Genomic DNA, 26,327 nt, shown 5'->3' on the forward strand with positions numbered 1-26,327 from the left:
TCTCAATGTTGGCAAGCATGTCAAACATTCCTCACCACTTATCTACAAAAATAGGAACTTTGCTTTATGTTCTCTAAATATATATCAATATGTAAATTAGCTCTCTGTACTGAAATATGTTAGTATGGAGCAGCCTATAACAACATCCACCAACCTATTTTTTGTTGGGGCTACATGCATCTTCAATTAAATAAAGAATAACTGGATACAAGCTTATTACCATTTGTTACAGCTCTCTAATATTTTTCCATCATCCTCCTCCCTTTCACAAGGAAACTGAACACACTGGCAGCCATTTATTTTCTGGTCAAAGATCATTATCTCCAGCATGCTGTCACTATACACCAAATCAGGGCATCCAAACACCCTCCAAAGTTCACAAAGGTTCTACTCTTCTAGTGGATCAGCTCAGAGACACTCGAGCATGTAGAATCCTACTTTCTAACATGCTTAATTAAATCAAAAACATGATAAAAGAAAGAATTAATCTATATCCATCTATACTAAATTCCAGAAGTTGAGTTGGTTGCGCTTTATTTGAGCAATAACCACAAACACTTGATAGGATCAAACGATCTAGAGATTTTGGTTGTGAAAAAGAGAAGAAGAACGAACTGAACTTACTCCGTTCGGATCGGTGGCATCGAGAATCGTGAAGAGATTGCCCTAATCATTGCCGTAACTCGGGAGAGGGAATCGCCCAATGTCCACATAGCATTCGAGCGGGGAAGGAAAGAAAAAAAGAGAGATGATAAAACCCTACACAAGTAGTTGATACTTGATAGGATGGAATTTAATCGAATGGTTTTGAGGGAGACTGAGATATTACTCGCGCGATTTCTATGCGATTTTGACGCCTATTGTGGACGGAAAATTATTTCTAGTGCTCGCAGGAGGAGGAGCTTAAGGAGTTCTACAAAAATTGGGGTCCACGTCCACGAGGCAACTTAATTATCAAAAATTCCAGTTAGAGGACAGATAAATAAGTTTACCCTCATACATCTTAATAAACATTGCAGGGTCAAATGCAGTTTTAAATGAAAGTTGTATTTAAAGATGAATATATTTCACATATAATGTAATAATTTTTATAAATATATTTCACATAAGGGTGGCAATACTTAACTGGTTAATTCACCTATCTTGTTTCAATTCATTATATAATCTATTTAATAAAAATGATCATATTTGGATCTAGATTTTTGATAGTTTAATGGATAGATCGGATTTAGATTAACAAATTTTTAATCCATCATGCATTTAATTTGACCCGATCGCCACTCCTAATTTTCTATAAATAAGTGATGCAAATAATATGGCTGAGGGGCTATAAAATGTTTAATAACTAAAAATTTAAGGACCTATAGATAGTTTTTTTTTGAACATTTTTGACAAATATTTTTCGATTTTGGACAAGCTCTCTTACCAGTGTTTGCATATTTTAGCAGATATAATATGGTCTTCTTGATGAAGTAGACAATCTCTTAGATTCGAGCACAAAAAATCACATGCCAATTTACTTATGCAAGATAGGCTCGACTGAATCAAGCTTAAGTATTTAAAATCCATTGGAAATCGAGCCAGATCGAGGCTTTTAAATTTTTTTACTTGGCCCAACTTGATAATATAATTTTTCATTCATATTCTATATTTCCATTTTTAATTTTTAAAATCCAAAGTCAAGATGAAAATAAGGAAAGTGAATTTCTAATTCTAAAATCCCTAATATTCTATATAATTTAGTTGTAGTCAATAACCACCAATACCACCACTACACACTCTTCTATTTTACCCTCACCAGCACCCCCTCCTCCTCATCTCTAGCCCTCTTATTCGCTTGTTGAAACCAAGGAGTCTGGAACTCCTGTGCTCTCTCAGCCTTGTATGTGGTCATTCTTGGGGCAATTCGGGCTAATTAGGTTGGGCTTGAGGGAGCCTACCCACATTTTGCTCATAAGTAAGCCACCTCCTTGGATTTCCATCCACAAAGAGATTAGCCAACTTCTAGAGATCACTATCACAAACAACTATGTCTTACTCATTGAACCCGGAGAACGCACGGATTGAATGGAACTGCAATTGAGCTAATCTTGAGCCTGAGTTTTATCAAAAAGTCTTCATGCAAATTACATGCATCAAAGACATCCCGTGACTCCAATAGCTCATATTTGCCTTTCCTTTTGTAGGTACATTGGATGCCCCCTCCCTATAGGTTGCTCAAAATCAACTTTGATGGATCTATTGGGAGCGATCAAGGTGGTGCTAGTTTTGTTATCCTGATCGAGTATTTTTAGTGGGTTCAAGGAACTTCTTAACTACCTCAATCCTGACTAAATTAAGGGTAGCTTGGGAAGGGCTTATTATTTCTATTATTACACTAAATTATAAAAATGTCTACTGTTATTACCGGGATCATTGATCATCTGCACTGGTTTCTCTGGTCCTCTTCTTAAAGATATTTAGCACCTTACCTCTAATTTTGTGGCTGACTCACTAGCAAGTAGGAGTTTCAACAATGACTTCCATGTTGGTTCTATCTTATACTTAAAGCTCATTTTGCTGGTGCAAATGGATGCTAGAGCTATTGTTACATTCATTTTTCTTGATCTTTGTCTATCTTGTTGCTTCTTTCTCTTTTTTCTTAATATGCTAAAAAAAAAAGTCATCCATTTGTCCATATGTAGAGCGTTAAATTTTAGACAATCCATCCAATGAAAACGAATCGAACATGGCTGGGATATGGATATATCTATATCTGTATCTATTTATATTTGATAAATAAGGATATGGACATGGATATTGATTAAGAGTAAAAAATTCATATTTATAGTTATTTTAAACCGATATGCATAGATATCTATACATATAAATATAGGTATAAGTCAGATAGTTAAATTTTATATCCATAAAATTTAAAAAATAATTTTATAGAAAGTAAATTAAATTAATTGTATGTTAATACGATCATTTTTTTAAAAAAAAATATGAGTGCTATATGTGATCAACTATAATCATAAATAATATTGAATATTTGGGTATGAATAATATATCTGTTTTTATTTTTCTTTCGGGATATAAATATTCCCTTATTCCGGACGATCCCGATTAACAATGTTGGACGGCAGATATCCTCCCGCATAAAACAATGACTTCGAAGGCCGTTTGGAATCCGTCTGGACGACAGATCGACAGCGGCACATCAAATAACCGCACAGAAATATTTATGCGTTCTCGCCGGAAGCAATCCTTCCCCGCTAAAATTAGGGTTGGGGTCAGGGTTGCGATTTGTTTTAAATCGGAGGGGTTTAGGGCTTTTCGGAGGGTTGGAGCTCTCGGCAATGGAGATCGCGGGGAAGGCCAGGAAGAAGAACGGCACGCGAGAGGGCCAGTTCCGGCACGCCCTCGACATGTGCGCCAAGACCGGCGACCTCGCCGGTGCCCTCGCCCTCTACGAGTCCGCCGCCGCCGAGAACCACCGCCTGTCCGCTTACCACTTCAACTCTCTCCTCCACATCATCTCCACCTCCATCGAGACCCTCGACGAGCCCTCCAAGAAATCCTCCATCGACACCAGCTTCGCCATCTTCGACCGGATGGCCGCCAACGGCGCTACCCCCACCGAGGCCACCATCACCTCCATGGCCCGGATCGCCGCCCAGAGGCCCGACGACGGCGCCGACCTCGCATTCGATCTGGTTAAGACCATGGGGGAGCGGTACGGCGCCTCTCCCAAGCTGAGGACCTATAGTCCGGCGCTCTTCGCCTTTTGCCGGAGATTGGAAGCCGATAAGGCGTACGCCGTGGAATATCACATGGTCTCGATGGGCGTCGTGCCGGAGGAGCCGGAGATTGCGGCTCTGCTGGAGGTGAGCGCCAAGGTGGGGAGGGAGGAGAAGGTATATGGGTACTTGCACAAGTTGAGAGGCAGTGTCGGATGTGTGGCTGGCCCCACGGCAGAGATTTTGGAGGGGTGGTTCAGAAGCGAGCGGGCAATGGAGGTTGGGAGATCGAATTGGGATGCCGGCAGGGTAAAAGATGCAATTTTGATGAATGGCGGTGGCTGGCATGGGCTCGGATGGTTGGGGGAGGGGGGATGGGATATTTGTCATGTCACTGTAAGCTCCGAGGGGGATTGCTCTGGTTGTGGGCAGAGGTTGGCTTGTGTGGATATCGATCGAATGGAGACAGAGAAGTTTGCAGTATCTGTGGCTAGTTTGGCTCTGGGAAGGGAAAGCAAGTCCAATTTCAGGAATTTTCAGGTAAAAAGCATTTTCTTGCTGTCAGAAATGTTAGTGACAATACGTGTTTTATTTGTTTTCCTTCAATTCTGTACCTCTATTCCTCATCTTCACAACCATCTGTCTCAGCACACCGTATTTGCATTTTTCATGTAAATGACAACAGTTAAGCTGGCTTTATGGATTATGTTCCTGCATGTGAAATCCTTTCTTCCAGGAAAAGTGTCTTCAAATCACTTCCTGATACTTCAATTCAAATCTTCCCTGGTCTGCCCTCGCCTTTAATGAACGAGAATTCTAAGATCCTTTCCTCACTAAAGTCTTGAATTGCTTCTGACTACTTTCATACTCTTATATGTTCTGGGTTGGTTTGACTATTTAGTATCTATAAACTCTGATGTTTCCAACTTCAACCCCTTTGAAGTCTTATGAATGGAAAATTTAATTGCATAAACACTAAGAGATCTTGTTTATTATTGCCAAGGTCTTCATGTTCTTGCCTGGCATAGGTTTCATGAGACTCCACTCTCTGTGTGTAGCTCTTAACTGGTCTGTGGCTCTTTGCTCACTCGTGCTTGTCTTGAGCATTGTTAGCATGTCCACTTTTGATCTCTTGCCTAGTAGGTGTATTTATTATTCTCGGTAGTATTTCCTTTCATATGAAAACACGTAGCTGTTTTTCATAGTAAGTTGTAAAAAATCAAGAACGAACTCATTCAATATTGTTATCTGAGATTTATCTTTATTCTCATATCTCTTTGCTTAGGAATGGTTGGAAAAACACAGTGAGTATGAAGCTATAATTGATGGGGCAAATGTTGGGCTTTATCAGCAGAATTTTGCAGATGGTGGATTCAGTTTGTCTCAGGTTCTTACATTACCTTTTGCTGATTATTTGTATTACTTATGGTGCATATTGTCTATTGCTTTATATGCTGGTGTTCATGTTTACTTATTGATGCTTTTTGCATGACGTATACCTAAATAGAGCAGCTAGATGCTGTTGTACAAGAACTATTTGAAAGAAGCCAGGGCAGATGGCCACTCATTATACTGCATAATAAGCGTGCTCTAGCACTCATGGAAAATCCTTCAAATAGGCAGATACTTGAGAAGTGGAGAGCTGAAGGGGCATTGTACACAACACCAACTGGTTCAAATGATGATTGGTAAGGATCTTTACATAAGCATCTGGGTGGCCTTGCTAGAATCAGAACAATTAAAATAGTTTCCTTCAACTGCCATGTTCTTGAAGATTTTGAATTTCAAGAAAAAAAATAAAGTTTTGCTCCAGAATTCAACCAAAATTCTTCTTATAAGCTGATAAAATGAAATATCTTGTGGGATCAGAATGTTTTATGCGTGTTTCAGAATAGAAACATTATCTGCTTAATGCATAATTGAAGATGGTTGGGTTAGTCACCAGTTAATCACCTGGTTAGTTGCATCCTTGCAGAGGGATCAATACTATTTTTTCTACCTCTCTTTGGCATTTCATTGAACTCATGACTTTTATCTTTAACATTTTGTGTGGTGGTGCTTTTTCAAGGTATCCAACATGTTTCATGCTTTAAGTTAGCATTACTTTAGTTATTTTGCTCTCTTCCACCTTTTGCCAAATTCTTTCGGATGTGATATAATGAACTGTTATTCTCTAGGTACTGGCTCTATGCAGCAGTGAAGCTCAAATGTTTGCTTGTGACAAATGATGAGATGAGAGATCATATATTTGAGCTCCTAGGACGGTCCATTTTCCCCAAATGGAAAGAGCGTCATCAAGTATATACTTCAAAACACTTAAAAATTATTCTCTCTCTCTCTCTCACACACACACACACACATTTACGCACACATATTATCATCATCATAGTCTTATTATGTTTTAACCAGATGAAAATCTATGTTTTTGCTTTTTTATATGGTATTTCTCATGGCCAAATACATAGAATCCGTTGAATTACAGTATTGACCAAGAGGAATGGGATTTTTATTTCTTGATTTTGAAATTGTAGACTAAGTGTGCATAAAATGGCATGGCTTGAAGCCAGTGGATAGGGATTTAGGATTGATATAGTAGCGCAAAAATTTGTAATTTGGATGTACAGTTGATAAACACACGGACACTCATCAAAGTTCCTGAATTATTCGTTTTTATGGCAGAGTTTGTAATTCAGGGGAGATGCATGAATAGATTGAAAATCTTATAAAAAATTGAAGAGCAGTGACAAATAGTAAAGTGGCGAGTTAATTACACATTAAGAAATTGCAAGATTAGTGACCCTGAACATTTATTCCTTAAGGGTGGTTAAAGTTTTTTTTTTGTTGGGGGGGGGGGGGGGGGGTAACTATTGAAGATAGTTTATTTATCCATTTTGCATCAGTGATAAATGGTTAACATATGAGACAGGAAACCAGTCAACTTATTACAGTTGCAGAAAAAAATGAGATTTTAAGATTCTACATAATGCGAATTATCTTGTTCTTTCAGGGCTATTAGTTATAGTTTCTTTTTCATCTCACTTGTGCGCACATTCCTTGGTGTTTCATCTTCTTTAGGTCAATAAATTTAATCTTTTCCAAGTCAAATCTTTTAAAAGTTAAAAACATGGGACTGAATGACAAAAAATGCTTTTCACTCCAGTCCCCTTTATTTTAGCAGCCAGGTTCTCCAATGTAACTCATTGAGGCCAGCGTTTCTTTTGACATTTCTATCTCGTTTTTTTTTTTTTTTTCAGGTACGATATACCTTTAATAAAGGCCATTTGATGCTTATGATGCCACCTCCATATTCTTCAGTCATTCAGGTGGGCTTGTGTATTTTTTGATACTACTTGATGAACCTTCTTTTTTCTCATTCTCAGGGTGAGTCATACATGTTCTGCCTTTCTCTGAAAATTTCTGGAACCACAAGCCTCATTCTCTTTTGTGCAACAGGAGTCGGATACAGGATCATGGCATGTGCCGTTAGATGAGAAGTGTGATAATGAGAAACTGAGGAATTGGCTTTGTATAACTAGGCCAGCTTCGCTTGAAAGTTCCAATGGAGTTTGTCTCGCCGGTCGCTCTACCCAAACTTCAATGGAGCCTCGTCAAATGACTAGTCCAGCAGAGAATGCAAATGATAAAGCTGTATGTATTACAGGTAAGAGGAAGGATAGATCCTGATCCTGTTGAAAGCCACTAGCTGATTAGCTGCTGTTGGAGAACTACATTTTCTATTTCGGCGAGTGCTGTTTGTTAAATCCTTAGCCACCATCTTGCAGTTGCTAGGTTTCCTTAACCCTCTCTCATGTATCCTTGTTATAGTTTTAACTTTATCATATGATCGACGGAGGTGGCTGGCTGTTTGTTGTATGCGATCAAGCAGGGATGATCTGTTGAGATGCAACAAGAATAAAGATGGGACTTCAGCCTTAAGATTGATAAATGGTTACTTTCTTTTTAACTTTCTGGTAGGGAAAAATTAAGATGCCTTCCTTTTGTGCTAAAAATTGGTTATTTATACTTCGAAAGGCCATCTGCTTATAATTCAGTAGCAGCCTTTGAAAAATTTTATTTTTTTATGATATTAATGCATTCATGGTGGTCAATACGACAATGACCCCAGTAGAACAAAATACATTATATGCGACGCTCTTGTTTTTATAAACATGTATAAGAACGTTTTTAAATGAGTTATTATGCAGCATGTAGTTGTTGTAGAGCGGATAAAATTGTGTGTGAAAATGACTTTATTCGCAGCCCAATCCGTGGTATCTACTTCTTCGACCAGTTCAGAGATTAGATTAAGAGGGATGGTGTCTAGGCTCCACGTCATGTCGATTTAGATGAACGGTTGAAACCAAAAAGGACGCCATCTCTTTTCGCTTTTGGGACGATGCAAAGCGAAAACCTACTTGCCTAACTTGAACTGCAGCATACCCAGCTGCCTCGGTTTTATTTTATTTTTAACTCTATTGGAGTGCAAATGTGGCATCATTTGTCGAAATATGCATAGCCATTTTCATATTTTTTAGTGTGGATGTGGTATTATTTGGGGAAATTTACATAGCCATACAGGCAATTTTGTAACATAATCCAGTCAAATATAAAATTTTAATTTCTCATATGTTACTGGCTAACGTTCAATAAAGGCGCTTTAATCACTTAATAGAAGGATTATTTAGTGATCTTATAGCAAGAGCAATAGAAAGAGATAGAGAAAAAATAAAATAAAATTATACAAATATTCTTTTAAAAATTTAAATTTATCGGAATATTCTCTTAAAATATATATTTATTTCTATATCTTTATAAAATACTATTTTTTCACAAATGTCCCTACTATTTGTTTTCCATCACCTTATAAATATTTATTTTTTTGCAAATCTACCCATTAAAAGTATTTTAATTATTTTAATTTAAAACCGACGTTAAATTATATAGATATATATGGAAAAATAAGAATAAAAAAGAAATAAATAATAAAATAAGTATTTTACGAAAGTATATAAACAAATATTAATTTTATAAAAATAATCATCAAAATTTAATATTTAAAAAATATTATTTTAAAAAAGAATGAGGACTGCTGAATTATGAAGAAAAGAATTTAAGTGCACCAAACATAAATAGATTAAAAAAAATTGTCTATAAACAGGGAAGTATGACCGTGAAGCTACAGCATGCTTTGGTTTGCCTGGCGTTGCCAACTGTATCAATGCAAAAAGTTAGGATTGATGCGACCCTTCATCACGCGCCCGGTCTCGTTACGTGTCAGCCTGCTGTCTACACGTGGCGAAGAGGACTCCAGACCTGGAAAGTTTTACGACGCAACGGAATGCCTTTATTATTGTTATTTTTGGCTTCTCGAATCTAGCGTAACGCAGAGGGCGTACGTGTCGACCGCGGAAATAACGAAACGCGTCCCAACTGCCGATTACTTCTCTCGTAATCCAGACCCACGATATTAGACCCACGATCCCACCACATGCGGGACCTGCAGTGCTCGAGAAGGTGTCAAACTGGGTGTCGAAATTTTACGTATCGCATGTTTGTTGGAACACGTCCCATGGAATCCGGCGACACGTACTCCATCAAAAGGGACCACCTACATTTTTTTTTTCAGGGAAAAAAAAAAAAAGAGAAGATGAGGAGGACCTCACTAACATAGCAATCTCGGCCACCTTCCTGCTTAAGAATGTTCGATACGAGTAGATAAATTTTACTCATATCTTTCCCACCTGCGGGGGAGCTCCATTAATGTGGCAGCCTATTTCACGTGTGAGTACGTCACACTAGTACCACCTAAGTATCGGTAGACCAGATGGCGACTCCATCGGACAAACCAGATGGGGTGCATCTGATCTCGGCATTTAATCGATACCCGCGCGTTTCGAACCTGGCCCCCTCCGGTCGCGCTGCCACCTCAGTGGTGGACCACCTACTTAAAACACATGCTGGCAACCTGGCGCATCCACTTTCTTTCTTTTTCTTTAATTTTTTTTCATAAATACCCTTTAAAAATTCAAATTTACATAAATATTTTTAAAAATTTATATTTATTTTTATATTCTCATAAAATATTATTTTTATACAAACGATCCTAATATAACGGTTGTTCTAACATCGTTAATAAAAACTATATTTATTTATTTAAAAATCTGATAAAATTTTAAAATTATTTTTTTCTTTCATCGTGATTATCTCATAAAATTTTTTTTTTTGTACATTTACTCATTAAAAATATTGTAGTTATTTTAATTTGAAACTATTAATTTTTTAACGGTATTAGATGACATGAGGATATATGTAAAAATAAAAATAAAAAATATAATAACAAAATAAGTATTTTATGAGAATATACATATAAATATCAATTTTAGAAGGATATTTATTTAAAATTTAAAATTTAAAAGGTATTCATGTTAATTATTATTATTAAAAAAAAGGAAGTCCGTGACCTCAGCCTTACGGGATCGCTATTGACACGTGAAAAGCACGCCATACATATGGCGGGCTGTCCCACGTCTGGGTGCGCAAATGGCTGTTCGACGAAGTCGCGTCTTAGAGGAATCCACCAGCCGTCCCATGCTGACCATTCTCGGCGCGCATATTAGCATAAGTCAGCGCACATATTAGCGTAAGTCTGCGAAACTGCCATCGGCCGCTCACCAATCGATCGACGGCTATAAATTGCTCTTGGATTCCATCACTGAATCTATTTTCCGATCAAGACTGCTTCACGGTGAAGCGCTGGCGGTGGCGGCGGCTCTTGTCATCTTCCGAAAGCCCAATGGAAGCACCGTAATAAACAGGAAAAACGGGCGCATTTTCGTGACTCCCGTTTTTAAATGGAAAGTTTGGGGCGCCTGGAATCTTCGGAAAACCACAAGGAAAAAACCACCAGCGGTTTTGGCCGCTTCCGCGGTTTGGTTGGCTCCTCAGAAATAAAATCTATCGGCTCCTCTCTCTCTCTCTCTCTCTCTCCCTCCCCAATTTATTATATTATAATTACTCTCCGTATATTGCATTCTACTTTATCCTCCCCCTTTCTCTCTATCCCCCCCCCCCCTCTCTCTCCCCCTCCCGATATAAATTTCCAACCTGGAGACCCAGATTTGCAGAACAAACCCACCGGCTTCGACGACGCTCCTCTCCTTTTTAATGATTCCTCCCTCTTCTCCTCAATTCGTATTCCTCCTCCGCGTCGGTGATAGAAAAAGATACCATCGAAACTAGGCGATTGATTTCTCGTTCTTCGTTGCCTCGTTTGGAGCTCTTTCAGCTCTTAACAGGTAGATCTATATTTAATTTTTCTTTTTTTCCCCTCTCGTATTCTAATTTTGCATCCCAAGTCGGTAGATCTCCAGGGATTAGCTTTTATGAGGTCTTTTATTTAAAAAAGAGAAATTGGGATCTACTGCCAATTTCCCGATTTTTCCTCGTTCTTGGAGAAATTGTTGCGTTTTTCCTCGTTCTTGGGTGATGCAGTCATCTAGATTTCTTCATTTCTCTGCTTTTTTTTTGGCACGATTTAGGTGGGATTTTACGTCTATTATTTGCGTGTTTATTTATTTCTTTTGTTGTTGGTGGTGTAGATCGCGGTTCCTCAGATCGATCTGATCGAGATGGCGGAAGAACAGAGATGCCAGGAGGGGCACCGGCTATGCGCGAACAACTGCGGCTTCTTCGGGAGCCCGGCGACGCTCAACCTCTGCTCCAAATGCTATCGCGACTACCGCCTCAAGGAGGAGCAGGCCTCGTCCGCCAAGATCGCCGTGGAGAAATCCCTCGCACCCTCCTCTCCCTCTTCTAGCTCCCCCTCCTCGTCCACCGTCGCCACCGTTACTGTGACGGGTCCTGCCGGAGAGATGAGGAGTCCGGTGGCCCCGACGTCGCCGGCTGCGGCGTCGGCCTTGCAACCGAGCCGGTGCACGGCGTGCCGGAAGAGGGTGGGGCTGACGGGGTTCAGCTGCCGGTGCGGAGCGACCTACTGCGGGGCGCACAGGTACCCGGAGCAGCATGGTTGCACCTTCGACTTCAAGGCGGCCGGCCGGGAGGCCATCGCCCGAGCCAACCCCCGTCGTCAGGGCGCACAAGCTCGACAAGATCTAGATCTCTCTCCATCACTCTCTTCGTTCGTATTCGATCTCGTCCGTCCATCAGTCCATCCGGCTGTTTCCTTATTGTTTAATCGACGGGCGTGCTTGAAGGGACGCCGGGATTTCCGTGTGGGTGTTGGCTTGTGCTTTTCCTGATTTTATTTTTCTTTTTCTTTTTTAACAAAATGCAAGATAGATCTAAAGTCCCAATGTAAACGATTGAATCACGGTTATTTTAGTATTTTCGTTTGGGTTTTAAATATTTATTCGCTTCTCTGGCGGGCCATGAAGGCCAGCTAGTTCCGCGCGTGGTTGGTGATGTGCTATTTTATCTTGTTTGCGAGGATTATACCCTATGAATCATATACGTTGGGTGCTACCATCTAATTAGCTTTTTTTTTGGAAAAAAATAAACGAAGAATGGTTCGCGGCCTTGGCTGTAGACATGGTAATAATAACGCGGCTTGGGTGGCACCCTTGTTATCCATCAACTTCACATGAAAGTGTGAATCATATATATATATATATATATATATATATAATAACGCACCAAGGCTAAGGGGAGCACCATGTGCCACGCTTAGCATGTGCTGTTTCAAACATTTCAAAGTGCCACCATCTTCGATCTTCAGAGTTTACCTAATAAATAGATAAGCTTCATATATTTGATATATGGTTTGAATTGCTTGTTCTATTCATGATACTGACTTGTTTTATACAAGTTGAGTCTTCGGATATATTAGAATACAACAATAAAATTCTATAGTTATGAAAAAGATACAAGTAATCAGATATAGTATAATACAATAGTAAAATTCTATAATTTGATACAAATACTAGTTTTGAATAGAACAATTAGATTTTATAATTTTTGAAGATTGATTTGAGATATCATATTAAAATTGTGTATGTAATATGTGGCAAGCTGTAATAATATTTTTTAAGTTTAATTATGCTGAATTTATGGCTAAAAAAAAAGATGGTTCAACTAATGTAAACGATATTGTTATATATGATTTACTAATAACATAATAAATTCATAACATTGGAGTAATGCAATCATGCAAGAGTAATGATGGCATATGAAAATGTAGATGTGCAAAACACGACTACTAGCACCATAAATAACTACACAAAAATGCATCGAATGCTGTAGCCATTTGCTATGACAGGGGCTCACCGACGTCCAAGGCATATGCTTGTAAATTTAGAGTAGCTCAAGATAAGCCGTTGCTCAGTTTAGGAACCCACTTTTCTGTAGCAGTTTAATTGTTTTCCACTTAAGTAAATTTGTAAATCAGATTCCTTTTCAATTCATTGAAAGCGCACGTGTGACAATGCGGTGGAGGAGGTCAGGACGGTTCCTGAGGCTGGTTACGGAGCTACCTACGGCTGATGATTCCAACTTCAAATAAGGCCTCCCCTGGGGGTAATTGTAACAGTGGCCAAAGCAGAGGGAGAAAGGAGCCGCTCCGATTGCTTTGCATCGAAGGATTTCTCTCCTCATTTCTTTGGTTGTAAGGAAGGAGGCATCTTTATCCTGTAATAATTTTGTGCTATCACGATCACACCCTATCATTCCATCAATAAAGATGAAAGGCGAATTGTTTTGAAATATTCTGAAAACCCGAAGAATTGATGATATGATGTGCACGGAAATGAACCAAAATTGAACGGAAAGCTAGTTTTTTTAATTTTAATAGATGAGGAAGAGATGGCTTGTCAAAAGTATTTTTAAAGTAGGTATGTATTATCCTATTATAATACGACTTTATTCCCAGAACGCCCGAATAGTCTCCCGGTTCCATCAGGATAGGAAATTGGAATATACTGCGAGATAGCGGGGAATAAGTCTCACGCAGACACGCAGTATTCGTTATTTTTCCCTCTCTGCCCTCCAGCCCTTTCCCTGCCCCCAATTCGTTAACCCACCGCCCGATCTCAAACCCTAGATCGATCCCTTTTCCCCCGCTTCCTCCCATGAAGCTCATAGGGGTTAGGTTTTGGGTTTCCTGCTCGCTCCACAAACCCTAGAGGATCTCCATCGCCATGGAGGGCTCTGTGGAGGACCCCGGTGCCCCGGATTCATGGGAGCTGGCGGATTTGGACGACAGCATGACTCGGCTGATGCTCTCCTCCAAGAAGGGCTTCGATCCCTCCACTCCGCCGCCTTCGATGACGGTGGAGTTTGCCGAGGAGGCGCCCCCGCCGCCCGATTCCGTTGGTTCGTCCTCCTCCGCCTCTGGTTTAGCCGAGCGCCGAAGGGGGCCATCTGAAGAGGAATTGAGCGAAGTGGATCAGTTTCTCAGGGAGGCTTTGGATAAACCCCGGGAACGGCTTTCGAGTAAGTCTAATGGTTTCCTAATCGCACTTTGGGTTAGTTCTTGTAAGATTGATGGCAATTATCTGATTTTATCGATGGTCATATGGATTTTTATGCTCGTGTATGGATCTGAATCCTGGTCTGGGTTAGGGTTTATCTTTAATGCGCGTGCGATAATGCGACCATACTTTTTTTTAGGGTTTACACCTTCCCCCACAACCCCCACCTTTTTTGAAAAAACTTTGGATTGGATGTGGTCAGGAACACTGATATCAAGAAATTGAAAATTTGTGGTTTTGGGAAATTATATCCTAATCATACAGCAGTCAACGATGACAAAGCCTTTCTTTTGAGAGGTCAATCGAGTTCTGAAGCTGCGGGTTGACGGTAATGAGTATTTCGTGTATGGATGAGGATCACGTCTGATTTCGAACAAATTCGAAGTGCAAATATTGTGGCCTATTTTGTTTTCTATAGAGTTAATTTGTTCTATGATGCATATTAAGATATCCCACTACGAGGCATGCAGCCTCTCATTCCACATGTAGATTGCAGAGGACAAAGATTTTATAGGTGACAATAATGGCATGGAACTGTATGCTGAAAAGTAGGATACTTTCCTTCTCATGCATTACCTGAAATTTTGGAAATGAAATAAGTCTCGATATTCCGTTGCAACTGAATGAAAGCACCCCTTAGTGTAACACGAAACGGAACTTGATGATAATATACTTGAAGAAGCAGTGACAAATTTATGAGCTTTTAGTCTTAATAGGTTTAATTGTATCCACTAATATCTCATGCTGCTAAGTTGATTGAGAATAGGCCTATTATATCAGTAGATCAATTAGAATTGAGATGATAAGATTTGGAAACAGAATGGAGCTGTTGAAATTATGGAGGGGACATTGAGATCTTATGAATTAGCGATGTATTGCAAGGTTCTAATGTATTTTCTTTTCCCCCTTCCTATGTACAGCATGAGGATCAGCTTGTGGGAAACGTGTAGATTAGGAAAAACAAGCATTTATTTTTTTGTCGAGTACTGAATTCAAGTACAGTTAAATTGCAATTTATAAGAAGCTTTGATGATTTTAATATAGTAATGCATAAACAAGTTGATGCGAAAAAAATAGACAAGATGCTTTATGAGATATACGGATTTGTTAGAAATTTACTGTTTATGAATAGCAATTGTGAATGAGTAGGAGATAAAGTGAGTTTGCATGGAAAGTTGTCTTTTACGATGCGGTGTCGTGCATCAAGTATGGCAGGGCTTAGCAAAGATGATCAAAGAATTAAAATCTCTAAAATTAGTAAAGATGAAATGATCCAGCGTTTGTGATTGATTTCATTTTCCTAGTAATAACTTTGAATCATTTGGAATCACTATTTTGTTTTATTATTTTTTGCTTCATGTGTCTCTTCTTTCTCTCTTTAATTCCTTGGACCTCTATCTTGAGTTTTACTCTTGGAATTATAATTCAATTCTTTAATGATTGATACATAATAAAATTTCATTGGTTCTATTTGGTGAGTTCCAAGTATTCCAGCTGTTCTTGGTTGATTGTTACTGTTGCAATAAAATGTCTTAGAATAGGTCTATTGGTTTGATTTCTCCTGCACTTATTTAGTATATATGTCAGGGTATTCTGACTTCTAAAGCCTACTGAGCAGGGTTATTCCCATATGGTATGAGACTAATGATTGTGTTTGCCAGTCAAAATCTTCCATGATGTTGGAGAATCATTTAAATTGGTTTGGTGACCACTTACAAATGACAATGTATGCTAGGGATGATCTCTCTGAGGAGCAAGTTTGTGTTGGTCTGATTATCTGAGGAGGGATTAGACTGGGAAAAGAAAAGATTAGATGAATAGAGTGATAATGGATTTAGATACTGTTTCCATTATGCGTATAAGACTTCTTCAAGGAAGCCATTGACATATGAATAGATTTCTGTAAACAGTCAGCAGATTTTCTGAATCTAGTTTGAGACATCTTGTATATGTTTTTTTTTTCTGTCTATTAATGTCGTTCTTTTTCCTTGTCAGTTTTGCGGATGGAGCAAGATATTGAGAAGTTTATCCGGAATCCTACTCAACAGGAGCTGGAGTTTCAGGACCTTCCAACTTCCTATCTACGATTGGCAGCTCATCGTCTGGCCCGACATTATTACCTGCAGTCAATAGCCATGTCTGACAATGTTATGCCTGATGGATCTGGTTCTCGAATTGTGCTTCGCAAAACTTCTGATTGTCGATTTCCTCCTGTTAGGCTAGCAGACATTCCTGTCAATTTGCCAAGGGAAGATGCCAGTAGTGTTGTTAAGGTTGCAATCAAGCAGAGGCCACAGAAACAGTCCTCAGTTATTACCAGTGGAAATACCCGTTCTTCTAAGACAAACCTTATAAAAAGCGTTGAACAAAGAAAAGAGGAGTATAACAAGGCACGCGCTCGAATATTTAACAGTAGTGGTGGTGGTGTTGGAATGGCAAAGACAGAAGGTGAACCAAACTTGCAGGATAGCTTCCAACAGCGCTCACCCATATCAGCAAGATCAGATGACAGATCTACAATTGAAAAATCTGAAACTAACCTTGGAAGGGCTTTGAGTGACTCTTCTATAGGTAGCAATATATCAAACAGAAATAGGACAGAGAAAGATCCTGCTGTCAGTAAATACAGAGCTAGCAATAGAGTGGCCGTTTTTCGTGATCGTGAGATTGATCGGAAGGATCCTGACTATGATCGGAGTTATGATAGGTATGATGCAAGTGCAGTCCCATATGGGCTAGAGATGCATTCCCCCTTTCAACAGAGTCCATACTTTAAGGATGCTGCCTCTTATACCATTGAGTATTAATACTCCCAAGATTAGTGTTTTAGCATTAACAATCCCAAGATTAAATTTTAGCTCTAACCACAAGTTTTATTGCATTTGTGCCGATAAAAATTTTACATCCTGTTGCTTTTTCACATTTTTTTCGTTGCAAGGTCATGTTGATTTGACCATTTCATTGTTGATATAGCTGCTTTAAGTATATTATCTGCATTGCTCAGACATGTGTCAGCAGTTACTGTTACAAAGAAAGTTGTAAGTTACTGTTACAAAGAAAGTTGTAAACTAGGTTAACCCGTATTGACTGCTGATCAGTAAAAAAGATTTTTTTAATTTTATGTACCATACACAGGCACCAGTTGGCTCGAATAAGTTGAATGTACCAAGATCTGTTTTGATGGACAAGAATGGCCGGTCTTCTTTACTATTTCATCTGCCAAATACCCCTTTGACATTCATTCTTATGGTCTTACTCTTGCCTGATTGCATATCGCCTATCACAACTGGCTCCTTGTCCCCCTCATTGCAAGAGCAAGAATGCATTTAATATCTCCAAGAGATGAATGTGATCCAATATTTTTGCTCATTGAACTGAGGCATTTTTTTTGTCATTCTGATTCCAGGTATATGCAAAGATTTGACCCTGGATTTGGATTTAATGGAGGACCGTATACCATGCAGCCGATGTTTTCCCCTGCTGTTAACTATAATACTGAATTTCCTCAACTTGGATCAAGTCACAGGCCTCAAATTCCTATTGAACACCAGCCCAGACACATTCCTCAACATCTGCCGGGACCTTGGTCAGCGGCATCGGGACCTGCAATTGGCTATGGTCATGCTGAGGGTTTGATGGCATCATTTAATACAAATCATGTTGGAACACCATCAACATCATCAGTTTACGTGCATTCTTCCCAATACTCTGTCCCTCCGCACCCTGGAATGTCGTTTGTCCATTCCCGTGAACATGTTCAACCTTTTGCGCAGGTATGTGAGCATGCTACCATAACGAAAATTTGAATATCTGATTGTTGATGTAAGGTTATGTGATCATTTTCCTTTTGTTTGCTTTATAGTGTGAGGGCAGAATTATAGTGTGAAGGGGACACCAGCTTTGGTGTCTTGTGGGCATCAGTGCTCTTCCCCTTCTGTTTACTCTTTCCACTGTTCTGGTTGGTAGTTTGACCAATGTCATCTGCATAGCAGCCGAATCATATAAAGAAATAAGTCAAATAATTTTTAATTGTTAGATGTTTGCTTATCCGTTATTCAATTGCCTTGTTTTTTCAGTTTCTTGTGGTCTAACTACATCAAGGAAATAGCGTTACAAGTGATATACTTAGCCTTGCTGGTTGTTATGCTATTTCTGGAATTAGTCATTCCAGGTTGAACCAATCCATCCTCACTTTCATACGGCACAGGGATGATTTTCCTTGCTGCTTGTCATGCTGTTTCTTTTGTCGATCATACCAGGTTGACTCGAAATATGAAAGCCAGTCTGTCTTTAGTTTCATGCAGTTCAGAAATGATTTTCCTGCGCTTCAATCTACACCGAATTTTTTCCCCTTTGTTTTATAAAAGACATTGTTTATATGTTTCATCATTATGCTAGTATATGCTTGACACTGGCTATATGCAGATTCATCAGCAGCAGGCTGAAGCGAATTTTGGCTTAGCCCGGCCCCGCTGAGGGGCTTGGGCATGCCTGCACCTGCCAGTACCTCTCTGAGATCAGTAAAATGGATGGTTGCAGTTGCAGTATTTCTTGATAGCTGGCAGGAAGATTGCAGGCATGAAAAACCAAGATTGGCTGGAATAATGCACCTCATTCGCTGAAATCATTCGACCAGTTCCGGCTTTCTTGGCTCAATGCTTCTTTCACTTAAGGTGAAAGAAAGAGAGCTTGGTTTCTAAGGTTCTCATTACTTTCTGAGGCTCCAGACATCACTGTCGAGCAAGTTAAAGAATTACAGGATGGCACAGAGTGAAGCTTTGGCACATACATTGTTGATCACGATTAAGGTTTGACAAAGAGAACTTTAAGTCCTTTTGCTTTGTTACATTTTGTACGAGATGTCTAACTGTGGGAATCGCATGTTTCTCTGTAACAGCACCATAGGCCACTGTGTTTCCGCTATTATGGTAGAGGAACCTCAATCACAGGCTTTTGAACCTGCTTTTAGTAAACAAGTGAAGGCAAAGGGGATGTTGGTCCTCTTTTATCCTGGCTGTGGAAGGTAAGTGGTGCCTGATCAAGAGCTTCACTGTGGCAGCTTTCTGGTGCCTGGTCAAGAGCTTTTTTACTGACTTTATGTTGACAGTAGATGTGTATCATTTGCATCATAATGCACAGATGTAATTTATCAATTGATTATAACCCTGTTGGACATGGTACTTGAACTTTATTAGAGTAATGATTTTTATGAATTGTAAAGCTTTTCATGTTTTCTGTATGTGTGTGAAATCTCATGGGATGTTATCCTTTTTCATATTCATGTCATGATCTGAAGGAACTTTTTATAACTTAGGTCTCTCTCTCTAAAGAATCCTATCTAATCCAATGTATAAAGGATGAAACTCTTTTTCTTTAGTTTAAGTTTCATTCATGCACCATTAAATGCTCAACCTTGTCATTTTTGTGGTCTTGCCATTCTTATTAACCTTCATGGTGTCAGCTGTTGTTTGAAACCCAATGCTTGTAAGGTCAAGCCTCTTCATCCAATTGATTGAGCTTGTGTCCGTTCGAAATGCAAGTAATTTGGAAGATCAGTAACCAAGCATCTGGTTGGTGTTCCATGTATCTTTTTTATCTTCTGTAAAACCAAGTATTATTTCTTCAATAGCTATATGATCATCATAGGCTTATGATGCATTTATAATCATACAAAATGTGATTTAAATGGCATGATCATGTAAACAAATATCTGATGTGGCCTGATAGAGCGAGCTTGAAAGGGAGAAAGGCAATGATTAGAGTTGGCATAGGAGTTAAGAGTGGCTAGGGTGTCAAATGAACTGAGCAGTTTGGGATGGGGGAGGACCTTGAATCGAGCAAGCCAAATAAACCAGCTTGAACTACCAAAATAAGCTTGAAATTAATTAATTTCAAGTCAAGCCAAAAATGGTCCCTCAGCTAATATGCAGGCTTGAATATATTTATCTCTAAAGCTAATATAGAGGTGTCGTTATAATAGTCCAATTTAGGTTGTTGTTGATGGGATGATTGGAGGTCTAACATCGATGATCCAACAAGCCGGGTGTGATATATTATTTTTAAATTATTTTTAGGACTCGTTTGGTTTATGGAACATGAGGAGAAAGTGGAGTCAATTAGAAAGTGGAGTCAATTAGAAAGTGGAGAGACGCCTCGTATTTGGTTGGAGTCTTTAAGGAAGAGAAAAGAAAAAGGCTAATTTTTATTGGATGAGAATTGAGATAATTTTTTTTTTCTAAAAATGCTCTTAAAATTTGAGATAGAATGAGATAAGGTATTTTTCTTTATTAAAGGTATAACAGGTATTTTACACCATTTTTAAGAAAAAAAGATGCTCAATGGTCATTCTAAAATATGCTACTTTCTAAGTATCATATACCCAAGCATTAACTTTATAGAAAAAAAATATTTTAGTGAGAAAAAATCTTTCTTACGAATCAAACGAGTTCTTAAAAATCATTTGATTTGGAGGGCTAGAGATCTCGAGGCCTTATAAGATGGTAGATCGCATCCATCTGCTCCGTTCTCAATCATCCAGTAAGGACCTACTTGACTTAGAATGTTGGGCCAACATCCACATAATAGCTGCCATATAAGTACTAATAATTTATATCCAGATGTTATTGGGATCCTAGAATATAAATCCTGTTATAGATACATGATCTTATTTTATTTATTATGACTTTTTTCATACGCGAATTCCATATTTGACTTGAATTCTAGATTGAATATACCATGCCTACTCCTCTACATGATGGCAGGAAGGGACTAAACCCTCTCCTCTTCAACTCTATATAATATCTACATAATTTATGATGTAAAGAAAACCTCATATATATCTTTTATTTCCAAACCTATAATTTTACTAGGGGGTGAGTATGGTGGTATATTTGTATTTGCTGTACATATACATACATATATGCATTTGATTAATCATATATATTTGTATTTGCTGTGTGTGTATATATATATAATGGAATGTATTTGATTAAGGAGAGAAAAATAAACGTGAACATGAAAAAAATTCTACATGGATTATTGAATTTATGATTCGTGCAGTTCTATTGAATTTAATTATACAAATAAACAGCAAAAATTATCAAACGATATCTCGTGAGTTTAAAATTGAAAATACTACGAAAGAGATGTCATGAAAAGATTTTTTTTTCTTTTTTCTTTTTTTTTCCCATTTCCATAAACAAAGTCATGATCTAAATGAGTGCCAACATGTGCCAGGAGGGCCCAAACATTTGGACCCACAAATTTCGAAAGCCTAATGGAAGACCAAATGATGTTGATATGGACCGGGCTTTTGTGGGCCTGATGCATGGGGTTCATTCAATTGCGACCGTCGATCCATGCACGGACTGCTGCGATTGCAAACAGAGAACTGCGTTGATGAGCCCGGCCCATTGACGCGAGAAACAGAGATCGAAAGGTTCGTAGTTTGTTTGATTGGTCGGACGGTCAGAATTTCAGGAAGGTACACGAATCTCCAAGCCAAGGCCTTCGTTCGGCCGATATCATTAGCAGTGGTCCGGGCTGAGCTCCGAATTCACGACCGATCGATCGAGATGCAAGCGGCGCGGAACGCCATCCGTCTCATCAGGTCGTTCCCTCCTCGTCCTCCGCCGCCGGCGGTTGGCGGTGGAGCGGCGGGATTCTCGCAGTCTTCGGCGGCGCCGGCGGCGGCCGTGTTCTTGGACAAGCAGGACATCGCTGATCGCGTCGTCCATCTCCTCCGATCCTGCCCCTTCGTCGATCCCTCCAAGGTCTGTCATCCATCCTCTTCCGTTTCTCCGATTGGATTATCCATCTGGTGAAATGAACCATTGCGTTCCGAGATCGCCGTTCCTTTCCTTTCATTTATCAACTCTTGATCTATTCTTAATTCTGGTCTCCAATTAGTTTCCTGTCCATGCTCTCAAATCTTGGACCGATGAGAGGGGGGTTTATTTTGCAATGGTGTAACAAGAAAGGACAATTTTTTTTTTCTTCATGTGATAGCGGAAAGAATAACTCTGATTCACGAACTTGGTAAAGAGTGACGGGTTGGGATACGAAAACTGGCTTCCTCTTGTTGCTGGAAACATATAATATGGGCAGTTTTGGAGGGCGCTTGGGTCTCAGAATATGTCGGAGTCTTCAAAAGAATTCGAATCTGATTTAGTTTCACGGTTTAGGGTAGAGAAGACGGCTTGCGCATGGCAAAAGTCATTGCTTTGAACGATGGCATTTTGTTTGCTAGAGGGGTATTTTCACTCATCAGCACCGAAACCTTATCTCATCTTTTTCATTTGCTCGAAGCCGGGTGAATTTTATGATTGTTAGATCAAGTTTAACTGTATGGATCTTCTTCCATTTTTAATTTTTAGGCATGAATATTTGTTTAATCTTTTTTCTTCTCAAGGGATCGTTTTTTCCCCTTAACTAAATATAACTGTTAGTAGAAAACTGAATCCTGCATTGAATCGTGATTTAACCTTTACACTTTACTCTTTACAGCTGAACACTGGATAGTGCATGACTTGCAGACATAGATATAACTGTATAAGAGTTTTGAGAAGAGCCAGTTTTTATCCCAAGTGTATGCAGTATCAATCCGTATTACTGGCTGTTGTTTATTTGAGAATGAAATATGGCTTCACCATGTTCCATCTGTCTTGGTTGTTATCTCAGCTTTCTTTGATTGCTTTCGATGTTTAAGACATATTGTCCCAACTTCATGACATTTGCAAACATATGCATGGATCTTCTTAATGTCCTTTCAACAAAGCCACTCATGATGTTTAGGAAAGTCTCAAATTTCTGTTATAACTTACACAAGAGTATAAATGATTCACAAACTTGAGATTTTTGTCGGTTGCATAAACATTAGACCTCTGAACTTCTCATTATTCATATCTGCACTTTACCTGCAAATTAGGTTAGTGAACTAAGAGAACCTACTATCTATTGAAAAAAAGAAAAAAGGGCACTCAAAAATATTTTCCTAAACACTCTTTTGCTAGTAGCTTCAGTTGAAAGATATATCTATATATCATGAATGCGGTTCTAAATTTTAGTTGATAAACTTGTATGTATGCTTGTTGAGCATATTAGTAGTTGTATTCGTAGAAGAAAGCCAATGCTATTGGAAGATCTTTACTTGCTAATGTCATGCCGTTTATGTGTCTCTTTAAGTTCTACGGTTGAAGGGCCTATTTTTCCTTCAAAGTTACTGTTTTCTACCACCTTGAACAAACAGACAAAACAAAACCTATTGGGATTACCCCACTTCACTCAACAAAGAATCTCTCTCTCTCTCTCTCCTCTCTCTCTAGGGAGGGAGGGGTATTTACTCTTGAGCTTGAGATTGCATAGTGTGCCTAAACTTAGGCTATTATTATTATTTTTTGTCTAGTTTCAATCCAAGGGAGAAGTTCTCCATATACTAGAGGTATTCTTTTTTGTTGAAGTGTCTTTCTTACAGACATAACCTCAAACAGATATCCACTGAAGCTTTATAATATGTTTAAAGGCTGCCTATAAGTAAGGCTTGGATTGAGCCGGGCTGAGCCACATCCCTGCCCGAGCCTGGGCCGAACTTGATCCGAAAATTTTTTTGGGGCTTCGAGCTGGGTTTAGGCTCGAATTTTTTTTCCAAATTCTAGCTTGAACCTGCCTGAAGCCCACAATCGCACATGACTTGAATAAGCTTGTTTCAACCAAATGGCTGGGCTCGACTCAAATTGGCCTGACTGAGCAATCCAAAATGCTTGGCCCAACCCGAACATTCATGGTAGAAGATCCTAATAGTAAATATGGGCCAAGCTCATGCCGGTTTTTGGGCTCAAGCTACAGACCAATCCAGACATCGACTTAATTTATTTGGCCCCTATTTTTAGACCTAAGTCCGGCTCGACCTGACCTGGCCTGATGGGCCTCATGCTGGTGGACCGAGCTCATTTCCAGCTCTACCTACAGAGGAACCTACCTTGCACTTGGAGGATTTACTATTTATATATTAATAGTGCTCAAATGCAAGAAAATACCAAACAGTACTATTGGCATGTCTTCATGGGAAAATTGATTTTATTCTTGTCAAGTTTTTTTGCTACGGTTGCCATTGATGGTTTTTTTAAGCCCGATACATGTAAACTCCTAGACAATTGTTATATGGCCCGTAGATCATGCTTTGAGTATAAGGGTTTCTAGCCTCAGACAACCTTCCACAGCACCTTGGGCCTTGGGTTCTTCTAACTGTAGGATTTAATTCCTCATAGGTACTTTATTAGACTTTTCTCTTGGAAGTAGAACTATATATTTTCCTTGAAATATTTCATGTGAATCACTTTGGTCCAAATTTCTAACTATGACTTGATTTTTATCCTTTTTTCCATGATCTTTGTAGTCAGAGTGGTTTTGACTGTGGTTGATGGCCTGTTAATTGTTGCAGCATACATATGCTAGTGGATCCATGTTTTTTCCACCACGTTCGTGATAGATGACCATGACTTTTGCTCACACACTAAATATTTCTAATGTCGAACCCAGGTAGAAGTCAATGCTTGAAGCAATTTAAACTTTGTTTCTTCAATTGACTTAGTTCTTGGCCTTACTATGAATTGCATTAAGTGGTTAATAAATGATCTACAACTATCACACCTACTTTCTGATGCAATGTCAAAAAAGTACTCTGATAGCATATTAGCATGTGAACTACATGTTCAAAAAGTATAAAAATGAGGGGTCCTCTTCTTCCAAAGAGCTGTATGAGATCAATATGCCATCCGTACTTCTTGGTAAAACATCCCTTTAAAATGTTAGCTTTAGCAGGTACCCTGATGAAGACAAGGACTACAGTGAGAATAGGAAAAAGATTGGGTTGCCTGTGATTAAGATTCTTGCACTGATACTATTTCTTCCATGCACAATAGTTGCTTATGTTACAAACTGTTGTCATCATTTTGTCTAGCTTGTTTCTTGCTACTCTCTTCAGTCCTTTGAATGTTTTGTTCATCCAGCTACAGACAAAAAGTATTTATCTGTAGAATTTTTTAAGACTCGATTGGCAAAGTGAGCTTACAGCTGCTTCACCATATCTTCTGAAATGTATATGTGGTTAATGCATGATAGCCCTAAGCACCATCTATACGACATGTTGTTCTATTGAATGAAAAGAAGACCTGAATGTCTTGGATTACTTGCTGTCGTGGACAGGTGAGCCCAACCACAAATTTTAAGAACGATCTGCAGTTGGATATGCTGGAAAATGTGGAAGTTATGGTGGCAGTAGAAGAGGAGTTTGCAGTTGAAATTCCCGACGGCGAGGCTGACAAAATCTCATCTGCTGCTCATCTCATCGACTACATTGCTGCCCATCCACAAGCCAAATAAATTTTCGAATTCCATCTTTTGGCTGAATCTAGACTCTCTGGGTTGCTTGTAATGACGATATCGTCAAGACCATTTTTCTGCAACCTTCAGTTGTTTTTTTTTTGGATATTTCATAGGATACTTTTATACTCATCTTTCGAGAATATTTTCTTCTCATTGATAAAAATGCTTGAAATGTCCAGTTTAATAGCCCGCTAATACCCCTTTTGTGATCTTTGATCTTTGTTTTTTCTTATAACATGATAAATGCGGATAGGTAGGGGCTAGATGTAAAATTGCTCGCGCATTAAATGTTTGATCTTGCACAGTAAGGCCTTCTTTGCCTGTTCACTGATGAAGAAATTTCACAGATTGGCTTGTCCCCACAATCCAAAGGAGGGTAGTTAAAATAGGAGACATCCATCAGTGATACAGTGCGATAGCAGCATGGACACAAGCCCTATTCATTAGGCTCTGCCCAAAGTCTCTAGGTTAAAGTTCGCTATTTCAGTACCAGATTCCGTATCGGTGCTGCAGTAACTCAGTGTCGGTATGGTACGAAATTTTTTCAGCGTAATGATATCGAACTGATATGGTAGGGTATGCTTCGTACCATATGGCGAACCATGCTTTGGATTCTTCGGTACCGAGTGTCCAGCTACCACCAATGTGGATCCTTATTTCCTATAATAGTACTTGGACCCTTGTTTCCCATGATAGCACTTGTCTTCGTTCTTTCATTGGACCAAATCTCGCTCCCAAAATT

The 26,327-nt window shown here is 39.1% G+C and overlaps 4 protein-coding genes across 4 annotated transcripts; all 4 read left to right on the forward strand.

Annotated features, from left to right (window-relative positions):
• Positions 1–3,282: 3,282 nt before the first annotated feature.
• Positions 3,283–7,683, forward strand: LOC103703076 (proteinaceous RNase P 2). Its single transcript, XM_008785773.3, has 6 exons — positions 3,283–4,259; positions 5,005–5,106; positions 5,232–5,407; positions 5,897–6,017; positions 6,974–7,042; positions 7,173–7,683. The coding sequence occupies exons 1-6, from the start codon at positions 3,339–3,341 to the stop codon at positions 7,401–7,403; spliced, it is 1,620 nt and encodes a 539-aa protein (XP_008783995.2). The 5' UTR covers positions 3,283–3,338; the 3' UTR covers positions 7,404–7,683.
• A 3,634-nt stretch (positions 7,684–11,317) lies between these two features.
• Positions 11,318–12,083, forward strand: LOC103703077 (zinc finger A20 and AN1 domain-containing stress-associated protein 5). Its single transcript, XM_008785776.4, is given in 2 exon segments — positions 11,318–11,797; positions 11,799–12,083. Coding segments are annotated over 2 exon segments (486 nt in total). The 5' UTR covers positions 11,318–11,347; the 3' UTR covers positions 11,835–12,083.
• A 1,580-nt stretch (positions 12,084–13,663) lies between these two features.
• LOC103703078 (R3H domain-containing protein 1-like) lies at positions 13,664–19,442 on the forward strand. Its single transcript, XM_008785777.4, has 5 exons — positions 13,664–14,165; positions 16,199–16,910; positions 17,610–17,976; positions 18,629–19,011; positions 19,101–19,442. Exons 1-4 carry the CDS (start codon positions 13,871–13,873, stop codon positions 18,677–18,679), a joined length of 1,425 nt encoding a protein of 474 aa, XP_008783999.1. The 5' UTR covers positions 13,664–13,870; the 3' UTR covers positions 18,680–19,011; positions 19,101–19,442.
• Positions 19,443–21,546: 2,104 nt separating this feature from the next.
• Positions 21,547–25,791, forward strand: LOC103703221 (acyl carrier protein, mitochondrial-like). Its single transcript, XM_008786005.3, has 2 exons — positions 21,547–21,975; positions 25,406–25,791. Exons 1-2 carry the CDS (start codon positions 21,562–21,564, stop codon positions 25,580–25,582), a joined length of 591 nt encoding a protein of 196 aa, XP_008784227.1. The 5' UTR covers positions 21,547–21,561; the 3' UTR covers positions 25,583–25,791.
• Positions 25,792–26,327: the final 536 nt, after the last annotated feature.

The sequence above is a fragment of the Phoenix dactylifera genome, chromosome 10, assembly GCF_009389715.1.
Source record: "Phoenix dactylifera cultivar Barhee BC4 chromosome 10, palm_55x_up_171113_PBpolish2nd_filt_p, whole genome shotgun sequence".
NCBI lineage: Eukaryota > Viridiplantae > Streptophyta > Magnoliopsida > Arecales > Arecaceae > Phoenix > Phoenix dactylifera.